Genomic DNA, 25,783 nt, shown 5'->3' with positions numbered 1-25,783 from the left:
AATGCTGTGGATATATTCTTTTTAATTCCACACAAAGGAATAGGTGTTGAACAGCCTACGGTTAAGTTCACATGGGGTTTTTTGGTCAGGATTTTGAGGCCGTATTCGCCTCAAAATCCTGACCAAAAAGACGGCTCCCATTGATTTCAATGGGAGCCATTTGTTCCAGCTCCTGGATTAAGAAGCATGATGCTCACTCTTTAGGCTGATTTGCTTCGCGATTTGGGCTGAATACACTCTCTCCCCCCGACTGGGCCCATTCATTGGGCCTAATCCAGAGCGGAGTGCGCGACTGGATGCGGGTGCAGTGTACTGGCATTCAGTCGCGGCTAACCGTTTTTTTTGGTCCGGAACCTGATACGGCCTGTATCACAGGATGGGTTATTTTAGTATCAGATCAGTGACGGTGGGACATCCGCACCGCATCCCAATCATCTATTTCGGCCGCCAGAAACAGCTCTACTCCTGTTCAAGTGAATGGAAAGGGGGCTGCAGTTTCATACGCCATTGCTGCATACACTATATACAGCTCTGGCCATACAGTGTAGCTATATACCTACTATATAGCTTCCAGCATATACTGTGGCTAGGTCACCTGTATATTACTTTCAGATCCTGGACAATCCCTTTAAACCTCTCACAAGTGGGCCCCCATAGGACAAACATGCTAAAGAAGCCCCAATACAGGGGAAAAAACATTACTTTTGACAGGCTGGGAATTAAAAAACATAAAAAATATGCCATTCCCATGAAAGACACGGCCATATGTATGTGCCCATAGAAGAGTCTAGGTGAGTGTGCTGTGACTAAACTATGGCCGTGTCCCTGTAGTCTTAGTGCGACTCTGTGACTACTTCTCACTGCTTGTATACAAACCAGATGAGTGCAATAGCCAACTACAAGTCCCAGCATGCCCTGCAGGCCGCAATTACACCACTACAGTCTCTACAAGCCATGCTGGGAGTTGTAGTTCTACCACAAGTAGATTGCGGACCAGAGCGCAACTGAAGCCGCACAGCAGCAGCCACCAAGCAAACCCGCCGAGTCTAGCGGTGACGTCATCAGGCTCCTCCGAGGAGCGGCCCGGTGAACAGTGCCTCAGCCGAGAGTCGTCACAAGATCCCGTATACTTATGTAAGTGAGCGGTGTGTACTGTCATGGCGGGCGGGCTGGTTGTGTCACTACATGACTAGTAGTTATCTGGTAGCAGGTCTGGCATGCTGACACTTTTAGCTCTCACACAGTTGAGTGTATTAAGGTCATTCGGCCACTTAAAGGGGTCGTTCATTTTAGTTTATTGGTGACAGGCATTGGAGTTGGGCACTTTTTTACTTCAGTGACCAGATATGCCAGGGCTTTCAGTTTCATACACCTCGCCCACGACGTCTAGTCAGGGTCACAATGATGGAGTTGTCACAGGACAACGATGCGTTCCTTGGTCATGTGATGGGAGTCGCCGCGTGGCCGTATTCTCAGGATTACTAGTGTAGGCTATCCAGCGATGTCCGCTCTGACCTTTAGGACCCTCTCCGAGACGGAAATGGTGGATAACCCCGTTCCTAATATGAGGTCGGGGAAGGTGAAACTAAAACCACCCATACTCGGCTGTCCCAGTTTTCTGGTCTCTCCCAGCGTGGGCCAGTCCTGATGGTTCTTAGTCTTGTTTTGGGCAGAAGTGCCTGCCGCACTGTGACGTCCCGTGTCCCTTTCCTTAGGCCTGACCTGGACTTCATTACTAGAGATGAGCGAGTACTGTTCGGATCAGCCGATCCGAACAGCACGCTCGCATAGAAGTGAATGGACGTAGCTGGCACGCGGGGGGTTAAGCGGCCGGCCGCTGACAAAGCGGAAGTACCAGGTGCATCCATTCATTTCTATGGAGCGTGCTGTTCGGATCGGCTGATCCGAACAGTACTCGCTCATCTCTATTACCTATGATGCCCATTTTGTGCTTTATCCTGAATATTGAATGGCAACACTGTGAAGTACAACTTGTCCAGAAAAAAGTAAGCCCTCGTAGAGCTTTGTGAACGTGAAATGTAAAAAGTTCTGGCCTTTGGAAGGCGGAGAGTAAAAGATGAAAAATAGACATGATGGTAAAGGCTTATTAATGGCCATTAACATACAGGTGACATACATAGTAACATGTGCCAGTCATTAGTGGGATTATAACCTGCACGCAGTTCTTTAGCAAAAATGCACTGTGTAAACGGAGTCTAACCCCGCATTCACACACCTGAGTTTCATCCTGGAAATTCGGTCATTCTGCTCGACAGATTTACCAGCCTGAACACCACTCCTAGAATTATAGTTATATATCCTGCTAGGAGTCCTTGTCTTGATATACTGCCCTGTGCCGATTATAGTATGGGACAGTATGTCGCTGGGGGGCAGGGAATCCTATAAGCCTAGACAATTGATGCTAGAAGTCCCAATCCTGGCATATGGTTCAGTTGGTACATCCCACAAACTCAATGGTGTGAATCTAGCCTCTGATGCCAGCTGTTTTAAGGAGGACCTTTCATGTCCTTTGGCACACGTGCGGTTTTATATACCGCTGGAAAGCTGACAGTGCTCTGCATTCAGCACACTGCTGGCTTTCCCATTATGTGCCCCGGGGCAAGAGATATCAGTGCAGTTCCTGATCTCAAATATGTGCAAAAAGAGAAAGACATGGCCCGCACATCCCAGTCTTATACATTGATCTAGGCTTCTCCTCAAATTCTACAATACTGAACATGATGTTCTTAGTATACATATTGATCAATGTGCATAAGCCCACTAGCCAGTTCACGGCGACCTCTTTATAGTGGGTCCCTACTCTGCTGGGAACGGCGCTGCACAGCGCCCGCAGGGCGAGCGACCCAGTGGTCCGGCAACACCCCTGCCACCAGACCAAGCTCTCGGCTGCACCGCCCCACTGGCAGTAGAATTGGGACCCACTATAAAGAGGTCGCCATGAAGTGGCTAGTGGGCTTATGCACATTGATCAATATGTATACTAAGAACCTCATGTTCGGTATTGTAAAATTTGCTGAGAAGCCTAGATCAGTGTATAAGACTGGAATGTGCGGGCCATGTCTTTCTCTTTTTGCACATAGTTACTGATCTCAGCCCACTGTCACAAGGGCGTTCCTGACAGTCTAGCTGGGCTGTGAGGAACGCCCCCTCGACATTACTCCACTGTAGCCCTGTACTTGGGGGGACGTTCCTCACAGTTCAGCATCATTGCTAGGTGGTAGGGAACGAACCTTCTGACAATACAGGGCTATGGACGAGTACTTTTGGGTGGGTGGGGCGTTCCTCACAGCCCAGCTAGACTATCAGGAATGCCCTTCTGACCGTGGGCTGAGATCGGTAACGGCACCGATATCTCCAGCCCGGGTAACCTAACGGGAAAGCTGACAGTGCGCTGAATTTAATGCATTACCTGCTTTCTAGCGGTATATAAAACCCCATGTGTCTGAGGACATGAAAGGTCCTTTTAAAGAGGACCTTTCACCATATCCGGGCACAGGCAGTTCTATATACTGCCAGAAAGCTGACAGTGCGCTGAGTTCAGCGCACTGTCGGCTTTCCCGATCTGTGCCCGGTGTGAAGAGCTTACGGCCCGGTACCGTAGCTCTTCTATGGTCAGAAGGGCGTTTCTGACCATTAGCCAGGAACGTCCTTCTGCCTCGCGGCGCCAATCGCGCTGTGCTGTGGAGCCGGGAGGAACGCCCCCTCCCTCTGCTCACACAGCTTGTCCGTAGACTAGCATTATCAGGAGGGGAGGGGGCGTTCCTCCCGGCTCCACAGCACAGCGCGATTGGCGCCGCGAGGCAGAAGGACGTCTCTGGCTAATGGTCAGAAACGCCCTTCTGACTGTAAAGCGCTACGGTACCGGGACCGATAGCGCTTTACACCGGGCACGGATCGGGAAAGCCGACAGTGCGCTGAATTCAGCGCACTGTCAGCTTTCTGGCAGTATATAACACTGCCTGTGCCCAGATATGGTGAAAGGTCCTCTTTAAGGGTTTTCCCATCTGATGGTGGGTACCCGGGCCCCTATATATCAAGAGCAGAGGATTTTTGTAGAAGTTAATGGGATGACGTCATAATTACATCACAAGGCTGTTGAGAAATACATGGCGTGCAGTGTAAACAGTAAAGGGGCCCTGGTGGCTGCAGAAGCGTTGTGTCCCCTTCAAATAGCTGATCAGCAGAGGCCCCAGGTGTTGTACCTCCTGTGATGTTTTATTGATGACTTATCCTTTGAATAGGTCATCAATAAAAGTGAACTGGGAATCCCCTTTAAGGCTAAGGACTCATGTAGCGAGCAGAAAAAATGCGACGGAAACGCATTGCGTTTCTTTCCGCAGCGTTTTCTGCTGACTTTCTGCCCCTATTACACCTATACAGAAAATGGCAGCGATTCCACTGCGGAGTTTTTCTGCAATGTGTGGATGGGATTAGCCAGAATGCCATCGACTTTGAATGTAATGTAAACTACAACGTTTTTGCAATGTGAAGCTTCTGCCTAAGTGACGTTTATTAAAAAAATAAAACGTGAATAATTTACCGTAACAGATTTACAGTCTTTGTCTTTTACTCAGAACTACAGACTTGGATAAATATACAGAAAAACGCTATTTCTTATTCGTAAAATGAGCTCAGAAGAATCATCAGGGTCGTCTGATGGAAAGACCATTGTAAGTTTTCTTTTGTTAAATCTTTTCTCCTGACGCTGGATTCACACAGCCGCAATACATTCTTATTATTTGGGCCATATTACAGATGGAAATCCCATCCTGGTCAGAGCGCTAATGACCCAAACTACCAGTGTCGTATACAAGTATGATGCTGTATGTTCAGGTTATTAAACCCACTATTAGAATGGGATTTACAGCTGTAATACGGTCAACTATATGTATAATTGCTCTAGAGTCACAGAAAATCAACATTTTGGTGACAGATGCCCTATAAGTTGTCAAATCCCCTCGGGGTTCTTCCACAAAGGACGTACACGCAGCAGGTTCTTCTGTATATGGAGGTGGCGGCACAGATACAGCTGTGTAATCGTCATGTATATTCCTAGACTTAGACTCAGCAAAGAGCCTGAATTTGAAGCGTCTGCAATGTGACAAGCTGACCATCACTGATTTAGGATGTGTGTATACAGGATAACTGCGCTGCTGAATTTCCACCACAGGGTTTGTCACTATTGTCCACTGTAAAGATATATTCCTGTTGTAATCTAGGCCATACATTAAAAAGTTTTGGACAACCCCTTTAAAGAGGACCTTTCATTGATTTGGGCATATGCATTGTCATATACCGCTGGAAAGCCGACAGTGCACTGAATTCAGCGCACTGTCGGCTTTCCCGATCTGTGCCCCGGGTAAAGAGCTATCGGCCACGGTACTGTAGCTCTTTACAGTTAGAAGGGCGTTTCTGACACTCTGTCAGGAACATCCTTCTCTGTACAGTGTGAGCGGGAAGGAACGCCCCCTCCCTCTGCTCACAGTGCTCGTCCATAAACGAGTAATATCAGGAGAGGGGGGGGGCGTTCCTTCCCGCTCACACTGTACAGAGAAGGATGTTCCTGACAGAGTGTCAGAAACGCCCTTCTAATTGTAAAGAGCTACAGTACCGTGGCCGATAGCTCTTTACCGGGGGCACAGATCAGGAAAGCCGACAGTGTGCTGAATTCAGTGCATTGTCAGTTTTCCAGCAGTATATACAGTAGAACTGCCTGTGCCTCAAACCATGAAAGGTCCTCTTTAAGAACATATTATTTACAGATATGAGTATAGTTTCTATCAGACTTTGATAATTTCTCCTGTGGTCCCCAGACATAGGGACTTGTCAATCTTTGTTAGGGAGAAGTACTGATTTCAAAGCACAGACGCAAAATGTGTACTTTGGCAGATGTGGCCATGTCCCTGGTGCGCTGAAAAGCTCATTTGAATATGGGTTACAAGTTAATTTTCTTAGTGGCCAGATTATACTTTGACACAGAGAAGGTCCATACGCTAACCGGCCCTGCATCTGCATATAAGTGGTTCTCAAGTGATTTTGGTTTTGGTAGACTCCTTTTAATGTTCTTTCTGAATCCTTTTAGAGTAGGATCTGTCCCTTTGGATTTGGGCTGAAGATAGAAACAATAAATCCCTTCCAAGGGCAATTTCGACCATTTGTGGGGCAGCCCTGTCAGTCCTGTAACCCAAAGAGTATGGTAAGTGTTGAATTTTCATAGTGATCTATTTTATTTTGTTAACACTTTCCTGACATCTGCTGCACTAGTATGGCAGTAGTCAGGTCTTTAAAGATATTTCCGGGTCTCCTCTCTATTACAGGTCACTCTAATCACAGGCATTTTTTTATTTGAGCCTCCCCCAGAGCCGGTCCTCACCATCCCTATACTTTTAATGTTGCAGGACAGCTCCTGCATGGCGAGATCGCGAGAGCCGTCCTGTTCCTATGATAGTCAGGAGCCTTCTGAAGGCTTCCAGGCCTGACATAGGAGTATAGCTATTGAAGCTGGTCTTTGGCAGGCTTCAATAGCTATGTAGCAAATCTTACATTGACTGCAATACAATACTGTATTGCCTTGTGGGACATACAATTAATAGATGGCAAGATCAACTCTACCAGAGGGGCCAATTAAAACATTTTTTTTAAAGTTTTTAAAATATATATTAAAAAAAAAAAACTAGAAAAACTTTTCTCTAGATTTAACCCTATCACTGCCAAGGGTCTCTGGAAATCTTGCACCTCCAGTAGCCAGAGCAATTTTCACAGTTTTGAAATGGACAAATTAAATCATCTTTAAAATGATACCAAGATCTTCATAATAGCCCTTACAGATTTTTAGCAAATTCTTGTTAAAAACGCTGTCGGGAATTGAGATCTTCAATGAGATCTCAATCCCCAATAGCGTTTTCAACAATGAATTGCTTTGGCACAGTAAGGGTTAACGTGAAGAACTTGGTATCATTCTGAAGATGAGATTCTCATCTTTAAAATGAATCTAAAATTATCTTCATAGCCCAAACGAGACCAGAGATATGGGCATTAGAAGTGAGGACGTAGCAGCTATGTTCTTGGCTAGACAAGTGACACCCTGGGAAGACGTAGAGCTACGTCCTTGGCAGTGAAAGGGTTAAAAGGAAAATAAACAAAACAAATTTTTACCTTCCCACATTCTAAAATACTCAGTCTACAAACACATACAAATAAAAAAGCAAATATAAAGTGGTGTAACAAAAATGACATCTGGCCCCGCAAAAAAATATGCCATGTGTATCCCTGTAACACGGAAATAAAACAAATAAAAGTTACAGGTGTCAGATTATGGCAACTCCAAGAAATTATTTTGCAAAGTTTGGGATTTTTTTTTTAAGGCTAAGGCCCCACAGGATGGCCTGCAGCCAAAAAGCGTTGCGAGAAAAACCGTGGGGCAGTGCATCGTGGTTCTTTCCGCAGCGCTTTAAACAGAAAGTTTGCAGAATTTTCCTCCGCAGACTTTCTGTTACAGTCAAAATTGAATTAGTCAAAATTGAAAATTGAAAAATGTCTGTGGTGGGAAGGGGATCATTTACATCAACTTGTATTTATCTGCAGGAGAACTTCTTCTATAAGAGACACTCCCAGATGGGATTTCATAACGCCATCCGTATAACAGAGGAGGACAGCCGGTGGAGTATACGATTACATTACTTTGTGCTTGGATATAGTGTAGTAATGCAGGAGAAGCTGTTTTAAAAGTAATGTTCAAAGTTTATCATTGGTCGCCTATTGATGGCATGAATATTGGGGATTATCAGGGGGATGTAGGGAGGTATTTACAGGGTTAGACGGATCGTGCATGCTGGGAGGGCATTCAGGGTGTGTCTTCATCTTCATCCACGCCTCTTCTTCCTCCGATGTCCTCCGGTCCCACCTTCCTCCGGCGCTCGCGAGCGGACACTGTTATAAAAAAATGGCAGGGCGCATGCGCAGTAGCATGCGGCTTCTACTATATCAGTGTCCGCTCGCGAGCGCCTGAGGACGTCGGAGGAAGAAGAGGCATGGATGAAGAAGACGGTGCACCCTGAATGCCCGCCCACAGTGCACGATCCGTAAGTAGATAACATTCTGTTTTAGGGTTTTATTTTAAAACGGGGGGGGTAGTTTAATATAACTTTTACGGTGCCTGAATAGCCTTTTTAAAGGCTATTCACGCATATGTGGGGCTCTATCAGCATGATTTTGCTGATAGAGCCCCTTTAACCTCTTGAGTGCCCTGGATTACTTACGTTATAATGTATGGTTCTGCTGCTCAGCTCTTAAAGGGATCCTATCATTGGATACCCATTTTTTCTGACTAATACGTAGGAATAGCCTTAAGAAAGGATAGTCTTCTCCTACCCTTAGATGTCTTCTCCGCGCCGCTGTTCAGTAGAAATCCATTTTTTTTGGTATGCAGTTGAGTTCTATCGCAGCACTGGGGGCGTCCCCAGTAAGCTGTGTAAGCAGCCATTTTCTTGTGGCCGTCGGCATGTGCAGTCGGCTCTGCCCGAGAAGATTGAAACCAGTTCCAGGTGAAGACGCCGCAGGGAGAGGCTGTTTCAGAAGAAGATGGAGGCCTCGCTGGAGACTTCTCTCACACCATTGGGGACGCCCCCAGTGCTGTTTGAGCGCTGGGGGCCCACCCCCAGTAGTGTGAGAGAACTCATATGCATACTGAAGAAAACCCGGATTTGTACCGAACGACGGCGCGGAGAAGACATCTAAAGGTAAGAGAAGAATATCCTTTCTTAAGGCTATTCCTACATGTTAGTCAGAAAAAAAGGGTATCCAATGATAGTATCCCTTTAAGCCACGATGTCTCTTCACCATAGACTCTCATCCATAATTCTCACTTTTTTACCTAATGTGAAGGTATCGCGGATGGTTAGTCAGAAGATTGTGCCATGTCCTCTTTATATGGGAAAGCCCTGCAGACCAAAACTTCCCTGGAGAATGGTCAGAGAAGATATGGAAACACCCCAGGTAGTCTTCTTATGTCTTTTTTCTTTAGGCGTTTTTTTTATTTTTTCTGAGCGTAAGAATGTAAGATATAAACTTCAAGTAACACCTAGCATGTCAGCCAAGGTCCCCAAATTTAGTCCATGTCTACATTGTCATATTTTGCAGACTGAATGAATTTGGGTTACATGAGTAATATTTTCCACGAATGACCTTAAATATTTGTCGTTTAATGGTTGTCTTTTTTTCATGTAGATTGTGAGCCCCATATATGGGTCACAACATACATTTTTCCTATAAGTATGTCTTTGTAGAATGGGAGGAAATCCACGAAAACACAGAGAGAACATACAAACTTCTTGCAGGTGTTGTTCCTTGCAGGATTCGAACCCAGCACTCCAATGCTGCAAGGCTGCTGTGCTAACCACTGAGCCACCGTGTTGCCCCCCTGTTTGTCTTATATTTGACCCATTTTTATAACCTTACTAGCCTCTGCCCGCGACTTCGTCTGCGGGTTGTTGGAGTGGATGATCCGCCTATATTCAGTAAATTTCTGCCGTTGATGGTTTGCCTGCTTCGGCATTTCAGCAGCTCTCAAGCTGTCCTGCTGCTGACCTTGTTCCTCACACGGCGCCTGTGATTGTTTCCGACATCTCAGCAGCTCGCTGGGAAGCCATACAATAAGCGTGTTGTTGGTGTTGATGATCCACCTGCTCTGGCGTTTCGACAGCTGTCAAGGTGTCCTGCTGCTGAACTTGTTCCTCACACTGTGCCCGTGATTGTTCCGGTATCTCAGCAGCTCGCTGGGAAGCCATATAGTGAGCGTGTTGTTGGCAAATGCATGTACTCCAATAAGCTGCTGCCAAGAGCTGTGTAATATAGTATGTGAACATAAATTCATAACAGTCGTGAAGCCATGTCATTTACCAGGATATAAAGTAGCCTATGTGTTAATCGATGTTACAATCTTATCTATGTGCCAAATTTCATTCAAATCCGTTTAGTCGTTTTTGCGTGATTGAGGAACAAACATACAAACTTAGGAGTAGGATAGGATTATAATATTAGTAGGATAGTAGGATTAAGATGTTTGTCATTCTGTGCGTTTCTCTCACATTATAGGATTCAATCAGCCATAAAGAAAGAAAAGGAAAATAAGGATAAACCCGCAAGTGCTCCAAGTGATGATGGCCGCAAGGAGCTGCTCAGGATTTTGGGGTACATTCAGAAGTCTCTGTCTCCGATTCTGATAAGGTATATAATCTATTTAATGGTATATTTAAAGGAGATCTCCTGGAATTATGATATTGATAATCTATCTTTAAAGGATACCTTTGTAACATATCTTATTAAACAGAGGATTTTTGTTAGCAGGGCTGAGCAATTTAATTCAGTTACAATTAATGAACAGTGATTTTAGGCCACTCCCTTTTTTACATATCACATTCCCTATTTATAGGCCAAGTCACTGAATTTTGGATTTGGTTATTCACTGTAGTGGTGAGTGTACGTACTGTAGCAACGTCCCATTGAAGCATATAACTACAGCGCTGTAATACCTACTACATTCATCTCTTTAGTTTATATGGCGAGTGAGCTAAGTATAGGCCATCAATTCTAGAAACCAGAGAACTCCTTTAACTGAGCTGATTTTCAGTTTTGTTTATTTTGCGACTAAAGGGGTTGTCTGGGAAAAAACCTAATCCCTACACTAATCTGAATACCCTCCCCCGCCTACTTTCTAAATATTATAATTTATCAAAAAAGTATAATTACCCATATTCCCGGGGAAATTTGCTGGTTATCTAGTGACGATCAGTTTCTGGAAATGGAACGTAACTACTTCTCCCCCCTCCCCCTATCCACTCCATCATACTTACTTATCTACTTCTTTCCAGGCTTCTTACTGCGGGACAGCTCCTCCCTGTCTTTTTTTTATTTATTTATTTTTTTTAAGTATTTTATTTTATTTTTTTATGTTGATTGTGAGTCCCATGCCGGGCTTACAATGTACATTTTTCCTATTAGTATGTCTTTGGAGTATGGGAGGAAATCCACGCAAACACGGTGAGAACATACAAACTCCTTGTAGATGTTGTTCCTGGTAGGATTTGAACCCAGGACTGCAGCACTGCAAGGCTGCAGTGCTAACCACTGATCCACCGTGTTGCTCAGCTCCTCCCCATCTTCTGACTGCTAGCATGCGCTATAGACCCAGTTCTGCTCTGCAGCCAATTACCCACATCTACTACGCAGCTCTCATGCCTGCACAGTAGAGATGGATCGTTGGCTACAGAGAAGCGCTGGAACAATACCGCACACCATCAGAACAGGACGGGCTGTTACACAGGAGGAAGACTGGAAGGAAGGAAGAGAGGTAAGTATATAATGGGGTAGGGGGTTGGACTGAGTAGGTAGGGAAGGACTAGTAGTGGGCGGAATAGCTAGAGAGACAGGGAGGGGGTTTATGGGAGGGAGGGAGAAAGGAATAGGTGGGAGTCAGGTGAGAGGTAGCTAGTGTGGAAGTTACATAGCAGGAAGCTGAACCAAGTAAACAAATGTAGAAGATACAAGGAGCTCCCAGAGACACCCAGAAATCACTGAAAACACTGCTATTGGTATATGGGTCTATTTATTAACCCATTAATAGCAATAACAGACTTACAAAAACAACAACTTTTTTTTTCTCGGAAAACCCCTTTAATTGGCCAGACTTATTTCTTAGGTTTTTCTTTTCTGTATTTTCACTCCTACTATTTTTCTATGTAAAATCCATCTCAATTCTCAGCAATACCCACAAAAGTCTATGGAGAGTGGAAGTGGGAGGATGAGGCTACTTCTGGTTAGTTAATTGTTTTATTATTATTATTTGTTTTGTCTCAATCTCTACAGTGATAGAATCTTATCTTGAAATATACAGCAATGTTAGAAAAGCTCTCCCACTTTCATTGTAGCAGGGTTTAACACATGCAGCTATTTGTGTGTCGTTTCCAGCAGCCACTTGCTCCCCCTCCCCTCTCCATAGACTTCTATGTTAGAAGTAGAGCAGCCTGGTAAGTGGAGAAGTAAACACTTTTCTTTAATAAGCCATATAAAGAGGTTCCTTATATTCACCTATAGTATTCATTTATGAAAAATTTCCAGAAAAACACTTCAATATAAAACTGCAGTCAAACAGATGGGGTGAATTCCTATGTGACTGGAAATTCGTGCCCCCTATAAACTAATTTCTCCATCTTGTATTTTCTCTTTTCTCCTTAGAATAACACGCTGGATACTCGTGAAAGTTCTTAATCGGTTATATCTGAATGTTCAGCTCCAATGTGGACAGGCAGCGACGCTAAAAGAAGTCTCTTATGCGGTGAGACAGCCGTTGTGCGGCCGAACACTTCATGGACTTTCGGTTTTTATCTGTTCAGTTTGTCATGGTTTTGCATAATCCTTTAAAAAATTAGAAGTTAATGCGGAACAATTACAATGGATCTGTTACATAGAGATTTTATGGCCTGTAATATTAGGCCAATACAGAGGCTGGTGTCAGTCTGCTGCAGGAGAGCGGAGGAAGGTAGGGTAGTCTTTAGACTCCTGCTCATGATAATTGTTAAGGTGTACTTTTAGAACCTTTCATCAGGCATGGTAACCGCACCATGCCTGATGAAGGAACCTAGCAGTCCCAAAAGCTTGCAGTCTGTCATTTTTTGTTAGCCATTAAAAAAGGTATCAACTACTGAGGACTCTTAATCTTTACAGTATATTACATGTGAGTTCCAGTCAAAAACTATCTCCAATAGAAAACCAGCCGATATAGAGCGGTCTTTAGTTGCCCGGTCACACATACCGTAGTGCTAGAATTTGTGCTGCAATAAAACCTACCAGATAAGAACGTGGCAGAGTTGTGTTACTATAAATGTATCCATTTGTTATTCCCTTAGTGTCCAAAAACACCGCTCGTCTTTCTTTCAACTCATCCTTCGTGGCTGGATTACTTTCTCGTGCCCTTCACCTTATTCTCCCAAAATCTTCGAGTTCCTCGTGTTGCATGGGACAGGACGGACTGTTCACCGTTTGTCAGGTAAAGCTGTGCAGCCTCACACCTGATAGGCCGCGGTGCAGACAGTACAATGATGCACATAATACTTCTCTGCAACCCTTTATCTGTGGTGTTCACTCTCTTGTAAAAATGAGCAGCCTCAGTATAATGCTTGGTTCACATCTGCGTTCGGTATTCCGTTCCAGATGTCCACATGGGGACCCCTTGAACGGAATTCCGAACGCTGGCAAGCGGTGGGCAGTGAACGCACACGGACCCCATAGACTATAATGGGGTCCGTGTACTTGCCACGCGCTGCCCGTACGAATCATGCGAACAGGAAAGTAGATTGTGAACTACTCTCCTGTCCACATGATCCCTGCGGAGATCTGGCGGCAAGCACACAGACCCCATTATAGTCTATGGGGTCCGTTTGCTGTCACTGGCACAGCACTTGCAGTTGCATTCAGAATTCCTTTTCGGGGGGTCCTCATGCAGACTTCCCCGGACAGAATACGAACACTGATGTGAACGAGGCCTAAGGCTGCTTTCACACGGTCAGTGTTTGATCAGTGATTTTCATCAGTGATTGTGAGCCAAAATCAGGAGTGGGTTAAAAACACAGAACATGTCCAAATATTTCTATTCTACCTGATCTCAGTGTAGTCTTCACTCCTAGTTTTGGCTCACAATCACTTAATAAAATCACTGACCAAACACTGCTGTATGAAAGCAGCCTAAGACTGTTGGGAATTACCGGTAGCTGTTTCTCTATTTCCCGAATATATTTGGTCAAGTGTACACCACTTAAATAAAAAGCCTCAGGTTATGGAAGAATTTTAACTATTGTGCTTTAACTTAGAAGATATTTTATTGTACAGGCTGTAAGTACGGTATAAAACTGTTATCACTCTATTCCCACAGGCTGGAGGTTGGGCAGAGCATTCCTAGGACATTGTTTTAATAACCATTAGTTATGGCTCATAAGAGAAGCTGGAAACTGTCCTCCCCGCAGCTCGCGTATTAGTTAAAGGGATCCTATCTTTTAAACACAATTTTTTCTCCCTAACATGTCGGAATAGCCTTAAGAAAGGCTATTCGTCTCCTACCTTTCCTTTTCTTCTCCGCGCCGCCGTTCGCCTGCAATCCCAGCTTTTCTCGGTATGTAAATGAGCTCTCTCGCAGCACTAGGGGCAGGCCCGAGTGCTCAAACAGCACTGAGGGCATCCGCAATGCTGCGAGAGAACTCTCTCCAGAGCCGCCTTTATCTTCTTCTGCAACAAGGTCTTCACCGTGTCTTCTTCCAGCGGCGTCTTCTTACTTCTAGGCCTAGGGCAAGCCGACTGCGCATGCCTGCTGGCCATGAGAAAGTGGCCGCTTAACAATACTGTGGAAGCGACCATTTTTCTTGTGGCCGTGGGCATGCGCAGTCAGCTTTCCCTAAGCCTAATGCCTAGAAGTAGGAAGCCGCCACCACCATATCTTCAGATATGCAGCCAACTGGGAGGACAGTGTCATTATTCCTCCCTTTATATTCTCCTAAATAGCATAGGAGAACGTTCATATGACATCATGGATGCTTAAAGGGATCCTATCATTGGATACCCTTTTTTCTTCCTAACATGTAGGAATAGCCTTAAAGGGGTTGTCCCATCACAAGGATCCTATCTATACTGCTTGTTAATGTGAATGTAAGACTTTTCCTAAATACGCTGCTTCAGCAAAACTGCTTTGTTTGTCCACTGTCTTACTTTATTCATTTTTTTTTACACATCCCTTGACTTATCTGGTCATAAGTCAAGTGATGTATCTGCTGCTCTCAGGGGGGAGGGAGGAGGGGCTAAGTGCACGGGAGCGAGCCTGGAGGGGGGGTAGATTACACTTTGGGTGGGGGGGGCCACCAATACAGACCCGGCATCCGCTGTAATGGAGAGACGGATGCTGGGGACGCCGGCACAGGTGAAGCCAGCAGCGGCAGGAGTGATGCTGATATTCCGGAGGGGAGGGAGGGGGGCGGAGGAGCGGAATAGCAGCATCGCTCCTGCCGCTGCTGGCTTCACCTGTGCCGGCGTCTATACTCCCTGGCATCCGCCTCTCTGTTATAGCGGATGCCGGGTCTGTATTACATTGTGAAGGCTGTACGCCCGATGCTTAGTGCATCGGCAGCACACACGCAGGGCCAGCGGCATAGAAGCGACCACTTCTCGCCGCTGGCTTTGCATATGCAACCCCGCCCACCAATGACGCAACAAAGCCGGAAGACAGAAGAATTTACTGCAGCGAAGACTAGCGAGTATGCGACGTGGGAATACTCCTTTAAGAAAGGTTATTCTTCTCCTACCTTTAGATGTCTTCTCTGCGCTGCCGTTCAGTAGAAATGCCGGTTTCCTTCGGTATGCGAATGAGTTCTCTCACAGCACTGGGGGCGTCCCCAATGCTGCGAGAGAACTCTCCAACGACTCCTCCATCTTCTTCTGGAACGCCCTCACCCCGTGTCTTCTTCCGTCCTGGGTTTCAATCTTCTAGGCCTCGGGCCACAAGAAAATGGCCGCTTACACAGTAAGCCATACACTGCACCAACTGCCAGCTAATCTGTGCGGGGTTCTGGTGTCAGGCCACCACACATCCACATACTTCATTAGTATGAAGACTCCATTTGGGGCCGGGAGATCCCTTTAAATCATATTTTTATATATATATTTTTTTTAATGTTTTACACCTGGACTTTAAAAATAGGTTATTATTTGTATATTCAATGTAAAATCAATAAAGAAAGAAGTGCTGTACATTGACTATGTACCTCGGATAATGCCCTCCCACCTCACAGGAAACATACAGCCGTTCCGCCAGTGGCACCTTGCCTGGGATCCTGCCATTATTGTCAGATGTCAATAGTTCCAAGTGTAGGCTGTGTTCTCATTAATATTGATCCCTGCCCATAAAGGCTGCCTCTGCGATGTGTAGCGTACTTTAGAAGAAAGCTAAATTCAGCCGGCATAGTAAAAGGCTTTATGGCCTTGTTTGTGTTCTGCTCCTGTTTAGTGAAATGTTGGTGCAGATGGAGTTCCCAGGCATCATCGATCCTTGTGCAGAAAGAGTTCACGTCTTGGGTTATTACATATTATAAAGAGAAAGCTTATTCAAGGCCTGTCAAAGTTCTTTCCAATGTTATAATCCAGTATAATTTTTCATATGTGAAATTTAGAAAACAGGGCACTCACCCGCCACGGGATACATAAAACATTCGTTTTTATTTCATCCTCTTTAAAAAAAAGGTCAAACCTTGACCATCGGGGTACAGAAGACGGAATGATGCAAAGAAACAAACAGCGACGATCGTTTCGTGCTTAGTGCACTTCGTCAGGCTTCTTTCAACTGCTAGCAACATCATTGATTTATCCAGATGGAACAGGTCAACACGCCTACTTTTGACCTTACTACACCCAAGTTCAGATAATTACATTCATCAGTTAAAAACAAGTTAAAATACACAATCGATGTAATGTTGATAACATGTAATACATCATACATTATTAGCCTCAGTTTGTGACATTTTTCTCTATAGAGCGTAATTCTTTTATTAAATGTGCACCAATTGGCGCTACCCCTAATTCACCTTCCGCCACCAGCACATCTATATAACGGATCTATAAAAGGGAACTACATTGCTATTCCTATACTGAAACTATAACATTTGTCATGATCCCTGATTATCAATCTATTAGAGACGGACCCAAACAGGAACTACATACATAAACTACCTTTATCCTCGTTCCTGTGCTATGGGGCAGGGAAAAAAACAAAACAAAAACCAAGCCTACTCCAAACTCCTCCCCTTCATTCTTTTAAATAATATAGGACTAAACAACGCTGTTCCGTTTAGGTCTATAGCAGTCTCTTGTTGTCTACACCTAATTCCCTATACCACAGGATTATAAACGCCTATCGAAAAAAGAAGCTGAGTAAATTTGTCTAGCTACGTATATCAATCTATGGAAAACTATAACGGATCGTACCAGATATCGCTAGATATAAACAGCGATTTACCTTGGACTCCTTACTAGCGGAAGTAGCTGATGTAAGGACTTTTTTCCTATATTGCACATTATAAGACGTGTCAAAGCTCTTCTAGGGGATAACATAAGAAAAACAAACAGGACGAAGCAGACACATATTGTTCATGTGAAAATTACAAAAAAACGCTCATATCAACCCTCTCATTGAGACCAAGTGGTCCCATTGCTCCCATGCGCAGAATGATCTTAGCCTCTTCCTGTAATAACTTTCTACCTCTATCGCCTCCTCTGGGCAGGGGTTCTATATGGCGTAACCCACAGAAAGACAGACAATCAGCTCTCCCTCCGTGGGCCTCCCTAACATGTTCTATCAGTCGTGGCGATCCTTTGCCACTGCTGATAGACCGAACATGTTCCCTAAACCTATGATACATCGGTCTAATAGTTTTGCCCACATAGAACTTCCTACATGGGCATGTGATCACATAGACCACAAAGGACGTTTTACACGTAATGAACTGTCTAATATTAAATTCAATGCCTCCTATATTCATAAATTTCGCTTGATGTTAAACTGACAGTAAGAACAGTTTTTGCAACGGAAGTTGCCTTGCGGTTTTAACCCGGTTAGCCACGTATTTTTTTGTGATGTAAAGTTGCTAGATACAACACTATCTCGAATTGTTCGACATTTTTTAAAAGTTATTAATGGTCGATTAATTGCTGTCTTCGCCAATATAGGGTCATTTTCTAACAAGTGCCAGTTTCTATGAATCGCGCTTTTAATTTGGTTGGCCAGTGGGCTAAACTTAAAGGAAAACACAAACCTGTTTGGTGCGCTTTTCTTTCACATGAAACAGTTTTTCTCGATCAATATTGCTGGCTCTATGATAGGCTTTATCGATTATTCTTTTAGGGTATTCTCTTTCTCTTAGTCTTTTCTTTAAATCTTGTGCTTGTAATTCAAACTGTTGGAACTGACTATTAACCCTTCTTAGCCTAATAAACTGGCCGTATGGTACGGCCTCTTTGACATGTTCAGGGTGGAAGCTTTTATAATGTAATAGTGAGTTGGTTGCTGTTAACTTTCGGTGTACCCGAGTGCTAACCTCTCCTTCCTCAATATTAAGCTGGACATCTAGAAACTCTAAAGCTGAGCCCCCAATATTGTATGTAAATTTCATATTGAATGTATTATCATTAAGATAATCCACAAATTGAACAAATTCCTCGTCTGAACCAGACCAAATGATGAACACGTCGTCCACATAACGCAAATAAATTTTTATTTATCTGGCAAAACTATTACATGTCGAAAACACTTTTTTTTCCTCAAATACCGCCAGATATATATTTGCGTATGTACACGATACGGGCGTGCCCATTGCCGTTCCTGTTTTCTGGCTGAACCATTGATTATCGAATATAAAACAATTATTGTTCAAGATCAATCCCAGACCATCTCTTACCATCTCTATTCGATCTGGATCCTCACCCGCGGATTCTAATACACTTACAACCGCTTCGATCCCTTTCTGATGAGGGACCCGCGAATAAAGACTTTCAACGTCTATTGACATTAATTTATCATTTTTTTCCCAAACAACGTTTTTAATTAAATTGAGAAAGTCTTTAGTATCTTGCACATAAGCAGGAATATTTTTCAAGATTGGTCTAAGCATCCAATCGATGAACTGGGACACTGGTTCGATTGCTGAGCCAATACTGGCCACAATCGGGCGGCCAGGTGGATCTATAAGCGATTTATGAACCTTTGGTACAAAGTACCAGCATGGTCGAACTGGATATTCGATAATCAGTTTCTCAGCCGTTTTTTTTAGGTACCACGCCCTTCTGTACGTATTTATGCAAGAAGGCCACAACTTTTTTCTTTATTCTTTCAGTAGGATTATTAGGCAGTTTATCGTATGTACTTAGATCTGACAATTGACGGGAAGCCTCTCTCATATAATATTCTTTACTCATGATTACTATATTCCCGCCTTTATCGGCTTTTTTACAAACTAGGTGGTCCTGTTTTTTTAGCCAAGCCAGTGCTTCCCTTTCCTCTTTTGTTAAATTCGGGGGATTTTTTTCGTAGATTAAAGATTTTACATCTTTCATCACCTGTGTGTGGAACATATCTAAGCTACTCCCAGGGACGATCGGAGGATCAAAGCGTGATTTAATTATCTGAACTTGGGTGTAGTAAGGTCAAAAGTAGGCGTGTTGACCTGTTCCATCTGGATAAATCAATGATGTTGCTAGCAGTTGAAAGAAGCCTGACGAAGTGCACTAAGCACGAAACGATCGTCGCTGTTTGTTTCTTTGCATCAGTCCGTCTTCTGTACCCCGATGGTCAAGGTTTGACCTTTTTTTTTTAAAGAGGATGAAATAAAAACGAATGTTTTATGTATCCCGTGGCGGGTGAGTGCCCTGTTTTCTACATTTCACATATGTCACTGCCTGTCTAGGTTTTTTCACAGTGAGCACCACCCTGGGATTTTATTTATTCCATGGTTTTTTGGCTGTTACAGCTGGAAGATTTGCCAATACTGACACAAGATTGTGAATATGAGCGCTGTTGCAGTAGTGCCGCTGACTACTTTGTTCTTTACAGTATAATTTTTCAATTAGAATCGTAAAAGAAATTAAACTTTTATTTGTAATCATTAAAATAATGATTAACTCATTCAAATGATTTTGGTAGCCCAGCCATTAGCAGTAAAGGTATGAGATTACTGTGTATGGTTGGCTTCTTGTCATGTCACCTTAACCACTTCAGTACCGGGCCAATTTGTGGTCCAGGACCAGACACATTTTAGTTTTTTTTTTTCGCACGTGCGGTTTTGAGGGCTGTAACATTTTTCTCACACGTCTCATTCAGCTAATTTTTGCGACACATAGGGCTATATTTTTATGGTGTTTTTATTTTCGAATTTGTTTTAATTTTTTTCATATCCGGGAAAATTTAAACAAAATGGGACCGAAGTTGTGTCTGTTTTTTTTAAATTTAATAACAAAGTGCCACTGAAAAACTTTATAAAGTAGTTTTTCCTCTCCATTATGGTAATTTTTATTTACCATGGTGTCGTCGGGGTTTTTTTGGCGTATTATTTTATTTATTTTTTAAATTATTTTATTTACATTTTTTAAAAAACTTTTTTTTATTTATTTTTTTTATATATATTTTTTGGATGGTGTCCCCATAAGGTCATAAGAGGCCTTTGGGGAGATCTGATCACTTTTTTTTTGTTAAGGAGGCTGATTTCCCCTGCAACTGGGGCTGGGGAATTTAGCCTAGTTCTTTAGACTTACAGAGCTGATCTGGGTCTTGTAGGACCCAGCAGCTCTTGTAAGATGCTGACACCGGCGGATCACGTGACCGCCGGGTCAGAGGGCGGCCCCATCATGGCGGCGCCATAGCTGTGTATACAGCGCTCATTGGGATACAACTTTAGTACCCACATTTACGGTTATTAAGAATATGGTGAATAAGCAGGGCAGCGACCTGCATGGAAACGATACTGGAAACTGTCTGAGACGTCACTGGGGTTCCAGCACCTGGTACCCTTGCTGATCAGCTGTCTACAGAGGCCATGGTGTTCCGCAGTGGCCCCACACAGTATAATATGCTCCTAAGCGCCCCTCCCCCAATATAATATGCTCTAGAAGCCTTGACCCACTTCAGGTGAATCCCAAGAAAATAATTTTGACCCACAGAGTATAATAAGTGGAGGCCCAGGAGAGATGAGATAAAGTAAGAAACACTTATACCAGACCTGGGCGATGTGCGGCCCGCGGGCCACATCCGGCCCTCTGACTGCTTCTGTCTGGCCCGCATAGCTAGTGGAAGGTTTTTGAAGGACCTGTGATGATGTCATCACAACCTATCACCAGGATAGGCTATGATCCATTAGTGGGCGGAGCCACACAGGACTGTGTGCTTTCTGCAAGCTGCCGGCAATGGAGGCTCCTGGATGATAAAGAGAGAAGAGACAGCATGTGTGAGCAAGAGGGGGGAACTAGGGGCAGATGTAGGGGGGCAGTTAAACTTAATGCACATGTGGGGGGACATTAAACTAGGGGGCAGATGGAGGGCGACATTAAACTGGGGCAGCTGGAGGAGGATATTAAACCGTGGGGGGTAGCTGGAGGGGGACATGTCTGCCTGTAGTTGCCCCCAGTTTAATGTCCCCCTCCAGCTGCCCCAGTTTAATGTCCCCTCTAATTTCTGCTGGTTTATATTGGGGCACCAGGAGAGGGACTTAATACTGTGGGACATTTGGAGGGAAACGTTATAATGTGTGTGTGTGTGGGGGGGTGTATAATGTTAGGGTGACTGTAGCAGGATTTTACTTTGTGGGGCACATGGAAAAATGATTGAGAATGGGCGGAGAAGTGGGTGGAGCTAAATTTGCCACGGCGCACATGGCCCTCTAGAACCGTTACAATTTCTTATGTGGCCCCATGGCAAAATTAATTGCCCACCCCTGACTTATACCCTCCTTAACCCACCTCTTCTGGGCACCGTTACTGTGTCCATCTCTCTACAGTGCTATAGTAGACATGGGTTCACCATGGACTAAAGTTACATTTCTTGGCTCCAGTATTGCATTCTCACACAAAAAAGATATGTTCTGTATGTCACGAACTGGCTTTTCAATAGCCTATGAGAGGTTTAGAAGAGATTTGGTGGTGGTAGACTTCCTTTAAACTTTATTTTGCTTCCATCTCTGACCTAGTGATGTCATGGACTTGCTTATAGGTGGTTCCTACAGAAATTGGGAGTTGTCTTTATTCCACCAGATGGATCACCAAAGCCCCTCGGTGAAGCTGTTTTTTCTACGGTAAGGGATGAAACCTTCCATAGTGCTGTGCTTCTGTCATTCTGGTCCTGATGTATACCTCTGTGTAGATGTTCTTTAGGAATTGCTCTATGATATATGTTTAGTCATTACAGACAGCAACAGACTTAAAGGAGTCTTCCCATCTGGATACGTTATGCCCTGTCCACACTATAGGGTATAACTTGCAGATCGGTGGGACTCCAGCAACTCGTACCACCACTGATTAGGAGAATGGGGACGTTTTATCCCCCATTCTGATTGGAAGGGTGGTTGGTCAGTGAGCGCACTGCTCCATTAATTTCAATAGGGGTACTGGAGATAGATGAACTATAGCGCTCGGCTATCTACAGCACTTCCATTGAGATGAGACCACTCCACACAGACCGGGGGGACAAAACTCCCCCATTCTCCTGTGTGACCAGACTCCTGCTCATTTAGAGGGGACCTTTCACCACCTCCACCAATTCAAGTTCTTAGTGTCTGTTAGTAGTCGCCACACCACTCATTCCATCACACTTGAAACTTTTTCTCTAGCCCCCACCATTCCTGATTCACAAGCACAGTTAGTTTTGGTGCATGATATGTTATTAAAGCTTTGTAGTGTCAGGTAGAGGGGTGTGACTCAGAGCTCCAATCAGAGGCAGCCAGTATCAGCGCTCAGAATCACACCCCCTTGTCTGCTCCTGCCTGACTCCGCCCTCCTGACTGTGCAGAGCCTAAATGGTATATCAGTTACCAAGGATAACAGCATTGATTGTTCTGGAATGGTGGGGGCTAGAGAAAATATTCCAACTGTGCAGGAATCTATGAATTCATGTAAAGAGCTGGACTTGTTGGAGGGGGTGAAAGGTTCTCTTTACTAACTTTTCAGCATTTTCCTTCCATTAATTTGAAGTCTGACATTATTTACTCCTTTAACTCCTAACAGTATATTGAAACGCTGCTCACAGAAGGCCAATATTTACTGGTGTTTTTGGAGTCCACCTCCTATCCTAGTTGTCACAAAGTGTCGGTCGTTGCTCATGAATGGGTCTGCCAGATGCTGTCAGCCGTTCAGTCTGGAGTTGTTTCGGACATACTTATTGCGCCTGTGGGTATAGCCTATGACACGTGTGTAGAACCTGCCGGCACCGGTAGAAAGGTTAGTATGTAGCAATACCTGATGTTCCCGGTTGTCTCCTCCCTTCCTCATCTAACATCTGCCTTGTTCTGTCAGCTGACATCTTTTTGGGAAGCGTGGCGATGCCTCACGTCTGCCTTCTGTCCCTGGCCCAGTTCTCTCGGTTGTATACGTGTGGATTTTGCTCAGCCCTTCTCGCTACAGGTTGGTCTTTTTTTCATTCGTATATGTATTATTCACGTTTGACTCACAGAGCCGTATCTAGTGACACCATGTGAAGAAACTCGTGAATTATGAACGATTTCTGAGAAAGGAATGAACATATTCTGTACACTTGTACATTGTTTGAGCTCTGTTTATCTGACGGTCACAATGTTGTCACTGTTTTGTAACTTACTGCTTGACTCTGTTGGAATTCAGCAACTGAGACCCGCACATTTTAGAAAGTAGATAGCAGTAGCTGAATGGATTGGTAGTTGTGCATGTGCCATGCTTCTCCATTCAACTCTATAGGACTGCCAAAAAGGAGCCTAGTGTAGCAGTTGACTATTTCCAGCAGAGTTGAATGGAATGGCAGCATGCATGTGTGATCACCATGGCCATTACAGTCTGCTGATCATGTTCTGTCGGCGGGGATGAGATTGGATCCCGATCCTCATTACCAGTGGGAACCCTAGTGATCAGATCCCCACTGTTCTAGAAGTTATCACCTACAGTGGATAGGTCCTAACTTCTTTTTACCAAATACTTAACCTCTTGGGGACGGAGGACATTAATGTTAATCCTAAGCATTAGGTACTTGCTGCATTTTGGACAAGTATTCATGCCCTGAGGATGACACCTGATCAGGAACTGAGCGGGTGCCAGCTGTAAGGTTAAATGAATCCTATCATTGGATACCCTTTTTTTCTGACTAACACGTAGGAATAGCCTTAAGAAAGGCTATTCTTCTCCTACCTTTAGATGTCTTCTCCGCGCCGCTGTTCGGTAGAAATCCCGGTTTTCTTCTGTATGCGAATGAGTTCTTTTGCAGTACTGGGGGCGTCCCCAATGCTTCGAGAGAACTCTCCAGCGACATCTCCATCTTCTTCTGGAATTCCCTCTCCTTGCGTCTTTTTCTGTCCTGGGTTTTCAATTTTCTAGGCCTTGGGCAGAGCCAACTGCGCATGCCCGGGCCACAAGAAAATTTTTTCTTGTGGCCGCTTAAACAGTAAGCTGGTGTAAGTGGCCATTTTTTTGTGGCCCAGGCATGCACAGTTGGCTCTGCTCGAGGCCTAGAAAACCCAGGACGGAAGAAGACACAGAGGGTATTCCAGAAGAAGATGGAGTTGCCGCTGGAGAGTTCTCTCGAAGCATTGGGGACGCCCCCAGTGCTGTGAGAGAACTCATTTGCATACCGAAAAATACCCAGATTTCTACTGAACGGCGGCTCGGAGAATACATCTAAAGGTAGGAGAAGCATAGCCTTTCTTAAGGCTATTCCTATGTGTTATCAAGAAAAAAAGGGTATCCAATGATAGGATCCCTGTATTGGAGGGGTTAATAGATATATGAAATGTCCGATATCTCTCAAGGAATTGTTAGAAGCTCCACTTACATATGTGAACATCAGGCAACCCTGTAGGAGTCTGAAGGTTTATCTCATATACAAGAGTCCTCTGTTGTGACTCAGAGCAGGCTACGCTCCCATCCCTTTAAATGCTACTGAAACAGACATAGAAGAGACCGAAAGGAAATGGAGTTCTATTTATGTTTTGTGCTAGATTTAAGACACTCCTTTTTTATTGTGATCCCTTATATTGGTTTTTAAAGGAGTTGCCTAAAGTTATAGCCTCTCCTTAGGTGGAGTTTGCCCCATACAGCAGACAGCCCCCCACTGATCAGATATTTATGGACTATCCTAATGTAGGAGCTGAGGTCAGTAAGTATGGTCACTTGCTATGTATTGTTAGAGTGAATTGCTTACTCAGCAGGTGTAAAACATATGTCTATGTAAACCTACCACTGCTTATACCCAGAAGGTGTTTCTTCAGCTTCAGAACCAAGACAGAATGAGCCGGATAAAGAACAGCATGGCCATACCCATCAGCTACACTGTTTAGTAGATGCTCAGTAACGGTCATGGGTCTAATATCACATTTTATGGCATTAGTTTTCCATTTTCTCTTACAGGAGTACATAAACAACTATACTTGGAAACATTCAGCACCTGTCCCGTGCTTGCAGGACACTTTCCTTCCTCGAATTTTGGGTACAAGGTAATAAAAATGAAATTACTATACTGTTGTCGACTGGGAGCAGTTACCTGGGCAGTCCAATGTTAGAGCTGGAAATACAGAAAAAATGATGGCTTACGGCTAGGACATGCCAACACCTTTTGATGGAGGGAGTCTGACCACTGGGATCTATATTCATCCTGGAAACAAAGGACCGACCCCCCCCCCCATATTCCTGTGTGCACTATTATGCCCCAAAGTGGCCCCTACACACACTATTATACCCACAGTGGCCCCTGTACACAGTACTATGCCCCATAGTGGCCCCTAGACACAGTATTATGTCCCATAGTGGCCCCTGCACACAGTATTATCCCCATAGTGGCCCCTGCACACAGTATTATCCCCCATAGTGGCCCCTGCACACAGTATTATGCCCCAAAGTGGCCCCTACACACACTATTATACCCACAGTGGCCCCTGTACACAGTACTATGCCCCATAGTGGCCCCTAGACACAGTATTATGTCCCATAGTGGCCCCTGCACACAGTATTATCC

General features: G+C 44.3%; 1 protein-coding gene across 1 annotated transcript in view; it reads left to right on the top strand.

The window, feature by feature from the left end:
* Positions 1 to 4,646: 4,646 nt before the first annotated feature.
* GPAT2 (glycerol-3-phosphate acyltransferase 2, mitochondrial) overlaps positions 4,647 to 25,783 on the top strand; it is a 45,588-nt gene continuing 24,451 nt past the window's right edge. Inside the window, exons 1-11 of the mRNA XM_075272809.1 lie at positions 4,647 to 4,691; positions 6,104 to 6,217; positions 7,606 to 7,679; positions 8,905 to 9,015; positions 10,114 to 10,245; positions 12,253 to 12,352; positions 12,924 to 13,063; positions 21,806 to 21,887; positions 22,816 to 23,028; positions 23,104 to 23,211; positions 25,180 to 25,265. Of these exons, the coding sequence (XP_075128910.1) occupies positions 4,647 to 4,691; positions 6,104 to 6,217; positions 7,606 to 7,679; positions 8,905 to 9,015; positions 10,114 to 10,245; positions 12,253 to 12,352; positions 12,924 to 13,063; positions 21,806 to 21,887; positions 22,816 to 23,028; positions 23,104 to 23,211; positions 25,180 to 25,265 (1,205 nt within the window). The remainder of the gene's footprint in view (positions 4,692 to 6,103; positions 6,218 to 7,605; positions 7,680 to 8,904; positions 9,016 to 10,113; positions 10,246 to 12,252; positions 12,353 to 12,923; positions 13,064 to 21,805; positions 21,888 to 22,815; positions 23,029 to 23,103; positions 23,212 to 25,179; positions 25,266 to 25,783) is intronic.

The sequence above is a fragment of the Leptodactylus fuscus genome, chromosome 5, assembly GCF_031893055.1.
Source record: "Leptodactylus fuscus isolate aLepFus1 chromosome 5, aLepFus1.hap2, whole genome shotgun sequence".
Taxonomy (NCBI): domain Eukaryota; kingdom Metazoa; phylum Chordata; class Amphibia; order Anura; family Leptodactylidae; genus Leptodactylus; species Leptodactylus fuscus.
The sequence above is the reverse complement of the archived record's forward strand: the minus strand, read 5'-3'. Positions and strand labels throughout refer to the sequence as shown.